This window comes from Pecten maximus, chromosome 4, assembly GCF_902652985.1.
Source record: "Pecten maximus chromosome 4, xPecMax1.1, whole genome shotgun sequence".
NCBI classification, from domain to species: domain Eukaryota; kingdom Metazoa; phylum Mollusca; class Bivalvia; order Pectinida; family Pectinidae; genus Pecten; species Pecten maximus.
In genome coordinates this window covers 31,798,086-31,810,211 of record NC_047018.1, presented here as the reverse complement: position 1 = coordinate 31,810,211, position 12,126 = coordinate 31,798,086, and the positions used below count along the sequence as shown (strand labels likewise).

General features: G+C 36.8%; 1 protein-coding gene across 1 annotated transcript in view; it reads right to left on the bottom strand.

Annotated features, from left to right (window-relative positions):
• The window catches only part of LOC117325826, a 29,005-nt gene that overhangs the window by 2,961 nt on the left and 13,918 nt on the right, over positions 1-12,126 (bottom strand). The window contains exons 13-23 of the mRNA XM_033882313.1: positions 11,371-11,460; positions 9,571-9,690; positions 9,131-9,336; positions 7,907-8,021; positions 6,990-7,150; positions 6,241-6,366; positions 4,087-4,207; positions 1,192-1,348; positions 900-937; positions 395-538; positions 35-86 (exon numbers count right to left, since the gene is read on the bottom strand). Coding sequence (XP_033738204.1) covers positions 35-86; positions 395-538; positions 900-937; positions 1,192-1,348; positions 4,087-4,207; positions 6,241-6,366; positions 6,990-7,150; positions 7,907-8,021; positions 9,131-9,336; positions 9,571-9,690; positions 11,371-11,460 — 1,330 coding nt within the window. The remainder of the gene's footprint in view (positions 1-34; positions 87-394; positions 539-899; positions 938-1,191; positions 1,349-4,086; positions 4,208-6,240; positions 6,367-6,989; positions 7,151-7,906; positions 8,022-9,130; positions 9,337-9,570; positions 9,691-11,370; positions 11,461-12,126) is intronic.

Genomic DNA, 12,126 nt, shown 5'->3' with positions numbered 1-12,126 from the left:
TATTTGATAATGATACATAATTATGTAAACTGACCTTGAGTTACATAAGTTCTGTAAAGCTTCAGATTCTGCAGCTTAGGACAATACTGAAAAATATCAACATACAGCTAATCATTACACCATGTATTATACATCCTGTGTCTGCTTTTTGTTACATTATCACACAAAAAAGTGTCATTCTTCGACTGATTTTGAAAAAAAATGTCACCATTGCAAAGAAATCTACTGAAAGGATTGAAAAAATTATGAGATTTGGAAATTGGTAGTGGTGTTTAAGTAGCAATTGGGAGTTATATAGGTGACATCTGAGGTGAGTTTATACATGTCTCTGGTTAAAGTAAGTCTACACAATGATATGCCGTCGACAGGTAAGTACTGTGTACAATGTACTTACATATGCTATAACCTTAGCCAGGTAGGTTACATGTGATGTATGTAGTTCCATAGACCTCAGTGCCAGGAGAGGGGAGCTGTGTGTGACTTGTAGCTGTGACAGTCGATCCAGTTCTATAGTCAGGTGCCACAACTTGGGACAACCCTGCACAGGAATGTAGTCATTGTTTACTTAATAGCATCATAACATGTCTCCGAATGAATCAACATTCGATAATCTTCTCTGAAAATGTATTACTTTTCCCGTCACCTTGCATGAAAGCAGCTTATAATAAACTGAATACAAAGAAAATACATTGTACACTTAAAGCAGTAAGTGTTGCTAGCATTCCAGTATGTTCTCTTATCTCGAGACAAATTTTAGTATTATAACTGAACAAGAGGCCATGTGTATATCTCCATTTTGTTGGGCACATCTCCCAATTTCAGTCAGCCACATTGGGGACATGTGTACTTACAGCCTCTCTTGTAGTACTCTGTTGGAAAACAATTAAAACTTATCATACCTGGATCCTTAAGTAGGTCAACTTGGGGCAGAGGATTTCTGAAAATGAAAGTAAAAAGATAAAAAAAAAAACCCATGAAAATATTATTATTAAATTACAAATCAATTCATATTGATAATTCAAAAACGAAATTGTGCAAGGAAAAAAAAATCCCCAAAGTAGGTACTGAATTAATGTAAAATGAGAACATTGATATGTTTGTACACTGATAATCTAGATGTTAACAGAGTGTTTTTGTTAATACATGGCAGAAATACCAGATATATTATTGATGAGGCCTTTTGGGACTTACCAAGATGAAGAAGGTATAGTCCCTGGTCGAGAGTTAGCGATTCGAGATTTCTCAGCTGTAGTACGAGATTTGTCTCCCCTGGTATAGCCCGCAATTCTAACACGGTCAGTGTATTCTCACAGGCCTTTAAGAGGGTCAGACGCTGGCTTGGGACAAACTGGGACACAAAATATTATAGACACAGTTGATGTGATACTTCAATTTCAGTTGGATCCCATTTTCCCCGTTTTATTTGATAACATTTTGAGAGTCATGTATAGATTGTAATTCTAGGGTTGTCATCTTGAACATAGGTTCTTATATGGAATTGATGAAGCCCATCAAAAGTTTTGCAATTTAACTTGCATCGATGATTTCTTTTATTAATTATTTCAGATATATTTAGAAACACTCATGTAAACAACATTTTATCAGAATGATATGAAATCTAAAAGTGTGATATTCCCTCCATTTCTCATTTATTTTTTAATTTCTAAACATTGGGAACCTAAAACCAATCACGGCTTGACTAAATGTTATTAGATGTGAGAGACAGTGATGACGTATTTATATGATATACACGTGTACTAATACTACCTTGGGTAGGTTGTTGTGAGAGACAGTGATGACGTAGTTATATGATATACACGTGTACTAATACTACCTTGGGTAGGTTGTTGTGTGTGATGTGAGAGACAGTGATGACGTAGTTATATGATATACACGTGTACTAATACTACCTTGGGTAGGTTGTTGTGTGTGATGTGAGAGACAGTGATGACGTAGTTATGTGATATACACGTGTACTAATACTACCTTGGGTAGGTTGTTGTGAGAGACAGTGATGACGTAGTTATGTGATATACACGTGTACTAATACTACCTTGAGTAGGTTGTTGTGAGAGACAGTGATGACGTAGTTATATGATATACACGTGTACTAATACTACCTTGGGTAGGTTGTTGAGTGTGATGTGAGAGACAGTGATGACGTAGTTATATGATATACACGTGTACTAATACTACCTTGGGTAGGTTGTTGTGAGAGACAGTGATGACGTAGTTATATGATATACACGTGTACTAATACTACCTTGGGTAGGTTGTTGAGTGTGATGTTAGAGACAGTGATGACGTAGTTATATGATATACACGTGTACTAATACTACCTTGGGTAGGTTGTTGTGAGAGACGGTGATGACGTAGTTATATGATATACACGTGTACTAATACTACCTTGGGTAGGTTGTTGTGAGAGACAGTGATGACGTAGTTATGTGATATACACGTGTACTAATACTACCTTGGGTAGGTTGTTGTGAGAGACAGTGATGACGTAGTTATATGATATACACGTGTACTAATACTACCTTGGGTAGGTTGTTGTGTGTGACGTTAGAGACAGTGATGACGTAGTTATATGATATACACGTGTACTAATACTACCTTGGGTAGGTTGTTGTGAGAGACAGTGATGACGTAGTTATGTGATATACACGTGTACTAATATTACCTTGGGTAGGTTGTTGTGTGTGATGTTAGAGACAGTGATGACGTAGTTATATGATATACACGTGTACTAATACTACCTTGGGTAGGTTGTTGAGTGTGATGTGAGAGACAGTGATGACGTAGTTATGTGATATACACGTGTACTAATACTACCTTGGGTAGGTTGTTGTGTGTGATGTTAGAGACAGTGATGACGTAGTTATATGATATACACGTGTACTAATATTACCTTGGGTAGGTTGTTGTGTGTGATGTGAGAGACAGTGATGATGTAGTTATATGATGTACACATGTACTAATACTACCTTGGGTAGGTTGTTGTGAGAGACAGTGATGACGTAGTTATATGATATACACGTGTACTAATACTACCTTGGGTAGGTTGTTGTGAGAGACAGTGATGACGTAGTTATATGATATACACGTGTACTAATACTACCTTGGGTAGGTTGTTGTGAGAGACAGTGATGACGTAGTTATATGATATACACGTGTACTAATATTACCTTGGGTAGGTTGTCGTGTGTGATGTGAGAGACAGTGATGACGTAGTTATATGATATACACGTGTACTAATACTACCTTGGGTAGGTTGTTGTGAGAGACGGTGATGACGTAGTTATATGATATACACGTGTACTAATACTACCTTGGGTAGGTTGTTGTGAGAGACAGTGATGACGTAGTTATGTGATATACACGTGTACTAATACTACCTTGGGTAGGTTGTTGTGAGAGACAGTGATGACGTAGTTATATGATATACACGTGTACTAATACTACCTTGGGTAGGTTGTTGAGTGTGATGTGAGAGACAGTGATGACGTAGTTATATGATATACACGTGTACTAATACTACCTTGGGTAGGTTGTTGTGAGAGACAGTGATGACGTAGTTATATGATGTACACGTGTACTAATACTACCTTGGGTAGGTTGTTGTGAGAGACAGTGATGACGTAGTTATATGATATACACGTGTACTAATACTACCTTGGGTAGGTTGTTGTGAGAGACAGTGATGACGTAGTTATGTGATGTACACGTGTACTAATATTACCTTGGGTAGGTTGTTGTGAGAGACAGTGATGACGTAGTTATATGATATACATGTGTACTAATACTACCTTGGGTAGGTTGTTGTGAGAGACAGTGATGACGTAGTTATATGATATACACGTGTACTAATACTACCTTGGGTAGGTTGTTGTGTGTGATGTTAGAGACAGTGATGACGTAGTTATATGATATACACGTGTACTAATACTACCTTGGGTAGGTTGTTGTGAGAGACAGTGATGACGTAGTTATATGATATACACGTGTACTAATACTACCTTGGGTAGGTTGTTGTGAGAGACAGTGATGACGTAGTTATGTGATATACACGTGTACTAATACTACCTTGGGTAGGTTGTTGAGTGTGATGTGAGACATCTGTATGGGATGTTGAACTGTGATTTCCTGTAGTCGTCTGTGCCCCATCAGATAGCATGACTTCACTCCTCCTGGAATCTCTAAAGAACTGTATAAAAATGTATTAGTTAGTAAGGTAACATTAGGTGACCTCTAATTGTCCTTCAAATTAATAACAAATATCAGGACATTTGCCATACTTTGGGAAATATAAGTCCCAAATATAAAAGAAGTTGCTCAATCTAACAAAGGTTAAAGAAATAATTATTGATATGTATAGATTGGGTAAATAAAGTTCTTGTACATTATATAAGTGAACAAGTGTCTCAGCAGGCCTGTATCGCTCACCTGGTAGTAATGCTATTATCTCTCACCTGATAGTAATGCTATTATCTCTCACCTGATAGTAATGCTATTATCTCTCACCTGATAGTAATGCTATTATCACTCACCTGACAGTAATGTTATTATCACTCACCTGACAGTAATGCTATTATCTCTCACCTGATAGTAATGCTATTATCACTCACCTGACAGTAATGTTATTATCACTCACCTGACAGTAATGCTATTATCTCTCACCTGACAGTAATGCTATTATCACTCACCTGACAGTAATGCTATTATCTCTCACCTGACAGTAATGCTATTATCTCTCACCTGACAGTAATGCTATTATCTCTCACCTGATAGTAATGCTATTATCACTCACCTGACAGTAATGCTATTATCGCTCACCTGATAGTAATGCTATTATCGCTCACCTGACAGTAATGCTATTATCGCTCACCTGACAGTAATGCTATTATCGCTCACCTGACAGTAATGCTATTATCTCTCACCTGATAGTAATGCTATTATCACTCACCTGACAGTAATGCTATTATCGCTCACCTGATAGTTATGCTATTATCACTCACCTGATAGTAATGCTATTATCGCTCACCTGACAGTAATGCTATTATCGCTCACCTGATAGTAATGCTATTATCACTCACCTGATAGTAATGCTATTATCACTCACCTGATAGTAATGCTATTATCACTCACCTGATAGTAATGCTATTATCACTCACCTGACAGTAATGCTATTATCGCTTACCTGATAGTAATGCTATTATCGCTCACCTGACAGTAATGCTATAATCGCTTACCCGATAGTAATGCTATTATCACTCACCTGACAGTAATGCTATTATCACTCACCTGATAGTAATGATATTGAAATATAATAAATCATTTTAAAATTTAGTTAAAATATATCAGATTTTATATCCAAATATTCCTAGGTCTGTACTTTTATATAACACATACTTGCCCTTTGGAACCAACTCTGTTTACCTGTTGACGTAGTTGATCTGATGTTAACGGTATGTGTTCTACATGGTTATGTAATATTGTCTCAGGCGATATGACAGACGCCGTCTGTGTTATCATGTATCAATCAATCATAACTGTATACTTAGGACTATGTAAGGCTAGATATTTTTGCACTATTTTGTCGGATTCCAGGGAGTCACTCCTGGACACTCAGTACAGATACATGTACAGATGTATGCTATATGCATGCATGATGTATATATACCTTTAATAAAAGTATCAACATCAACTTAGAAAGAAGATCCATTTCAATATACTATTTAAAACAACTAAAAGTGTTTAAAAAAAATCGGTAGTTCTTGTACAATTATATTAGTGAATGTCAATGACAATATCATAACTGTATAACAATTGAAATAACCTTTGTTCCATTTAAGTATATAAGGTATGACATATTTTGTTTTGTGATATTCAACCACTTTAACCAGGATTAACCTTTAATAAACGCCTAGGAGGACAATTGATATTTTGTATTCAAACTAGTTGGTGGATGTATTGTGACAAAAGAATATCATTAATTACTGAACTGCAGTATACCTGGGTGGGATAATTGTTATAACTATCAGGTGAAACCTATCTATGACGCTGCAAAATTATATCTACGACGCCGCAAAATTATATCTACGATGCCACAAAATTATATCTACGATGCCACAAAATTATATCTGTGACCCCGCAAAATTATATCTACGATGCCGCAAAATTATATCTGTGACACCGCAAAATTACTTCTACACACAAAACTACCACTGTCTACTTTACCTTAGGGAGGAGGAACCTCTGACATCTACAGTGGTCAGTACAGTTGTACCACTCAGCAGGTGGATCAGCTGGGCATTGGTCAGTAGGTCACACTTTTGTAGGGACAGGGATGTCAGAAGTGGACATCTGGAAATAATGGAATATGTTCAGTGATATAAATGAATGAAAATATAGTAAGTGAGGGAGTGTCCAGTTTGGCCTACGTAATGTGTAGAGAGGGAGTGGCCAGTTTGGCCTACTTACTGTACAGTGAGGGAGTGTCAAGTCTGACCTACTTACTGTATAGTGAGGGAGTGTGTAGTTTGACCTACTTACTGTAGAGTGAGGGAGTGTCCAGTTTGACCTACTTTCTGTAAAGTGAGGGAGTGTCCAGTTTGGCCTACTTACTGTTTAGAGACGGTCAGTGTCCAGTTTGGCCGACTGACTGTATAGTGAGAGAATGTCCAGTTTGGCCTACTTACTGTACAGTGAGGGAGTGTCCAGTTTGGCCTCCTTACTGTATAGTGAGGGAGTGTCCAGTTAGTCCTACTTACTGTATAGTGAGGGAGTGTCCAGTTAGTCCTACTTACTGTATAGTGAGGGAGTGTCCAGTTAGGCCTAATTACTGTATAGTGAGGGAGTGTCCAGTTTGGCCTACTTACTGTAAAGTGAGGGAGTGTCCAGTTAGGCCTAATTACTGTATAGTGAGGGAGTGTCCAGTTTGACCTACTTACTGTATAGTGAGGGAGTGTCCAGTTTGGCCTACTTACTGTAAGGCGAGGGAGTGTCCAGTTTGTGTGAGGACACCAGTTAAAGCCAGTGTGGTCAGTGAACTACTGGACAAAGAGAAGTGGACGAAGTTAGTGGCTGCTACATCCAGAGATTGAAGTCTGTTCCCCCTACAGAAGAATCGTTCCACCATACCACACCACTGGAACAACACATGTTATAGTGATCCTCATTATAATGCTTTGATTAAGAATTAGCAAATGTGTGTTAAAAACATCTGAGTAACAATCAAATATGACAAGATACAAATTAAATAGTTGACCTTAAAAGCAAATAAAGACATCTGAGTTGTAGCTAAATATATTTAAATCACTGTGGTCTCTTATCATTACAACCATCCTGGGTATTGCTAAAGCAATACATGTCCCCTACCAGACATTGCTAAAAATAGCAGTGACCTTGACCCCAAAAACCTTGAAACTCAAACTTGATCTGTAGCTACTCATACTGAAGTCATATACCAACTTTCGACAACATACCTTGAAGCATGACTGAGAAAAGTGGGGAAAACTGAGAAGACAGAAGGAGAGATGGACAGATGGGGAGGAAACCTATAGTTCCCTTGATTTCACCGGTAGGGAAATAATAAGCTTTTTTGATCTAGGGCCTGATCATTTATATAGACTTACCAATCCATCAATTTTTTTAAATGCAACACTTCAAAAATTAATCTTGACAGACCTACTGATGTCCATACAGGCCTCGAAAGTCTTTCATCAAGGCTTGTCTAATAGCAACTTAACCTAAGACGGCAAGGTTCATTCTGATTTCATAAGTAAACAATGCTTGTCCAACAAGTTCAACTGTATTAAAAAAACAGCCATGGTTTTTTATTTAAATTATTCCATTATAATTTTTTTCTATACATCATTTTTTCTGACCTAATGTACTTGCTTACCTTTAGTTCTACAGTTTGGACACAGGGTGCTGACTGCTGAATGGACATCTTGGTCAGCCTGTTACAGCTCTGGACAACCACATGGGTTAGGCTAGTACAGTCACTTACACTCAACCTAGCAAAGTAACACAGATTACTGACTTAATATAACACTACTGACTAGATATAACACAGCTTACTAACTAGATATAACACAGCTTACTGACTAGATATAACACAGCTTACTAACTAGATATAACACAGCCTACTGACTAGATATAACACAGCTTACTGACTAGATATAACACAGCTTTCTGACTGGTATAACACAGCTTACTGTCTAGATATAACACAGCTTACTAACTAGATATACCACAGCTTACTAACTATTTATAACACAGTTAACTAACTAGATATAACACAGCTTACTAACTAGATATAACACAGATTACTGACTAGATATAACACAGATTACTGACTAGATATAACACAGCTTACTGACTAGGTATAACACAGCTTACTGACTAGATATAACACAGCTTATCAACTAGATATAACACAGCTTACTGACTAGATATAACACAGCTTATCAACTAGATATAACACAGCTTACTGACTAGATATAACACAGTTTACCAACTAGATATAGCACAGCTTACCAACTAGATATAACACAGCTTACTGACTAGATATAACACAGCTTATCAACTAGATATAACACAGCTTACTGACTAGATATAACACAGTTTACCAACTAGATATAGCACAGCTTACCAACTAGATATAACACAGCTTACTGACTAGATATAACACAGCTTACTGACTAGATATAACACAGCTTATCAACTAGATATAACACAGCTTACTGACTAGGTATAACACAGCTTACTGACTAGATATAACACAGCTTATCAACTAGATATAACACAGCTTACTGATTAGGTATAACACAGCTTACTGACTAGATATAACACAGCTTATCAACAAGATAAAACACATCTTACTGACTAGATATAACACAGCTTACTGACTAGATATAACACAGCTTACCAACTAGATATAACACAGCTTATCAACTAGATAAAGACACACTTTTTATCATCATTTTCAATTTGGAATATCTGGGTATATTTTGGGTTGGTATTTGAAGATAAAACTATACATCATTGAGGTATTACATATTGAAAATTTTCTTTATATAGTGTGACCTTTCATACCAAAATTATTCTAATAAGCCTTACTTACTGAGTAAGACATGAACAATTTATCAGTTCTAGTCGTGTCAGATCCCGGAAATTTGACATGGCCCCAGATAGAATACTGCCATGGATTCCAACCATTTCCCTCAAAGTGAGCTCCTGTAGATTTGGGGTCCCTGTGTTTTGAGAGAATGGTTCCAAGGTCACTTGGGTCTTCCCTGTTGGAGTCAGCTTGTTGTGGTTGTCCAGAGCCTGTACAGGGGTGAAGAACAATATTAAAAATATTCTGTACTATTTTAAAAGAAAACTTTCATGACACATCAACATTAAGAGAAAAATTATGTTTGTTCTCTAGAAAAGGACAGACCAATTTGTTTAGAGTACCATAAATTTGTGTGTATAGTGCGCACTTGTGTCTAGAAATGACATCCATTTTCAGGGTAGCTACACTATTTTGGCTAAGCCAGTAATGTTAGGTAGACAGACCTGGTTCCCAAACAGCAGCCCATTGATAAGTTCACTCTCGGTGATGTCACGACAGCGGAACACAGACAGCCTCTGTAGCGACGGAATGTTGACAGGAAGGCCAATCACATTAACACAGTCCTGTAACACAGAGGTCAGCACATCACATTAACACAGAGGTCAGCACATCACATTAACACAGAGGTCAACATATCACATTAACACAGAGGTCAGCACATCACATTAACACAGAGGTCAGCACATCACATTAACACAGAGGTCAACACATCACATTAACACAGAGGTCAGCACATCACATTAACACAGAGGTCAACACATCACATAAACACAGAGGTCAACACATCACATTAACACAGAGGTCAACACATCACATTAACACAGTCCTGTAACACAGAGGTCAGCACATCACATTAACACAGAGGTCAGCACATCACATTAACACAGAGGTCAACACATCACATAAACACAGAGGTCAGCACATCACATTAACACAGAGGTCAGCATATCACATTAACACAGAGGTCAACACATCACATTAACACAGAGGTCAACACATCACTTAACACAGAGGTCAGCACATCACATTAACACAGAGGTCAGCACATCACATTAACACAGAGGTCAACACATCACATTAATACAGAGGTCAGCACATCACATTAACACAGAGGTCAGCACATCACATTAACACAGAGGTCAACACATCACATTAACACCTGGATCATAATTTTTGTTAGCATTCAAAAAATGTATATTCATTAAGTACAATACTCTATGACTGAATTAGTTTCTATCCTTATGATAGAATGTTGTTTGTTTGTTTTGCAGTTGTTTGTCATTGATATTTTGTTGCTCAAAATTTTCTATAAACAAGACATCCAATGTTTCACACTATTCTTAAGTAAATCAGTAGTTTGTCTCTGATATACTTACTCCAAACATTAAAGTGTTGATTTGTGTGGAGTTTATACCTGATATACTTACTCCAAACATTAGTGTGTTGATTTGTGAGGAGTTTATACCCGATATACTTACTCCAAACATTAGTGTGTTGATTTGTGAGGAGTTTATCCCCGATATACTTACTCCAAACATTAGTGTGTTGATTTGTGAGGAGTTTATCCCCGATATACTTACTCCAAACATTAGTGTGTTGATTTGTGAGGAGTTTATCCCCGATATACTTACTCCAAACATTAGTGTGTTGATTTGTGAGGAGTTTATCCCCAATATACTTACTCCAAACATTAGTGTGTTGATTTGTGAGGAGTTTATCCTCAATATACTTACTCCAAACATTAGTGTGTTGATTTGTGAGGAGTTTATCCCCGATATACTTACTCCAAACATTAGTGTGTTGATTTGTGAGGAGTTTATCCCCGATATACTTACTCCAAACATTAGTGTGTTGATTTGTGAGGAGTTTATCTCCGATATACTTACTCCAAACATTAGTGTGTTGATTTGTGAGGAGTTTATACCTGATATACTTACTCCAAACATTAGTGTGTTGATTTGTGAGGAGTTTATCCTCGATATACTTACTCCAAACATTAGTGTGTTGATTTGTGAGGAGTTTATCCCCGATATACTTACTCCAAACATTAGTGTGTTGATTTGTGTGGTGTTTATCCTCAATATACTTACTCCAAACATTAGTGTGTTGATTTGTGAGGAGTTTATACCCGATATACTTACTCCAAACATTAGTGTGTTGATTTGTGAGAAGTTTATCCCCGATATACTTACTCCAAACATTAGTGTGTTGATTTGTGAGGAGTTTATCCCCAGTATACTTACTCCAAACATTAGTGTGTTGATTTGTGAGCTGGTAATGTGTACATCACTCCAGGAATGGCCACTGTATGACAGACTCTGCAAGTTTGGGAACTAAAGAAAAGTGGCATTAAAATCAAAATGTGCTTCAGCAGAAAAGAAATAATTAGAGAAAGTTAGTTTCAGAATTTTTCTATGATATATGAATAGATTTAATTCAGTCAAGAGGCCCATGAGGACAGCATCAGAGACATTTTGGGGTATTGAAAAATGCTTTTAAAGTGAGTTATAACAACCAATCTAGAGCCTTTTAAGAGGGTCATACTGTATTTTATCAGTTATCAGTTATTTAAAAATTTGAGGTTGGAATAACTCTACGGAACCTACTGTTACAAGCGAATTACTTTTCGAGCTTTCAACTATTTATTTATCTGGCCATTTTGTCTTTTAGCAATAAAATAAAATGTTGGACAGCTTTTGATCCCAGAAGAAGATATTGTGTTTGTTACAGGACAAAATGCCTTTGTTTCTGTCAAAGCTGACATCATTTTCAAGGAAAAACTGATAATACAGTAAATAGTCTGTAGATATAGTAGATTTAGCAAGGTGATGTAAAATGATTTAATATATGGATTTTTCAACAAGACTAGTAATCCCTTGCCCCAGTAAGCTATTAACAACATACCATCAGTCTTTGTCTTTTGGTTCATTCAGATTAGTAGTTCAAGTATTTTAATACCCTTCAACTTTTCAAGACTATGAATATCATTTATAAATACA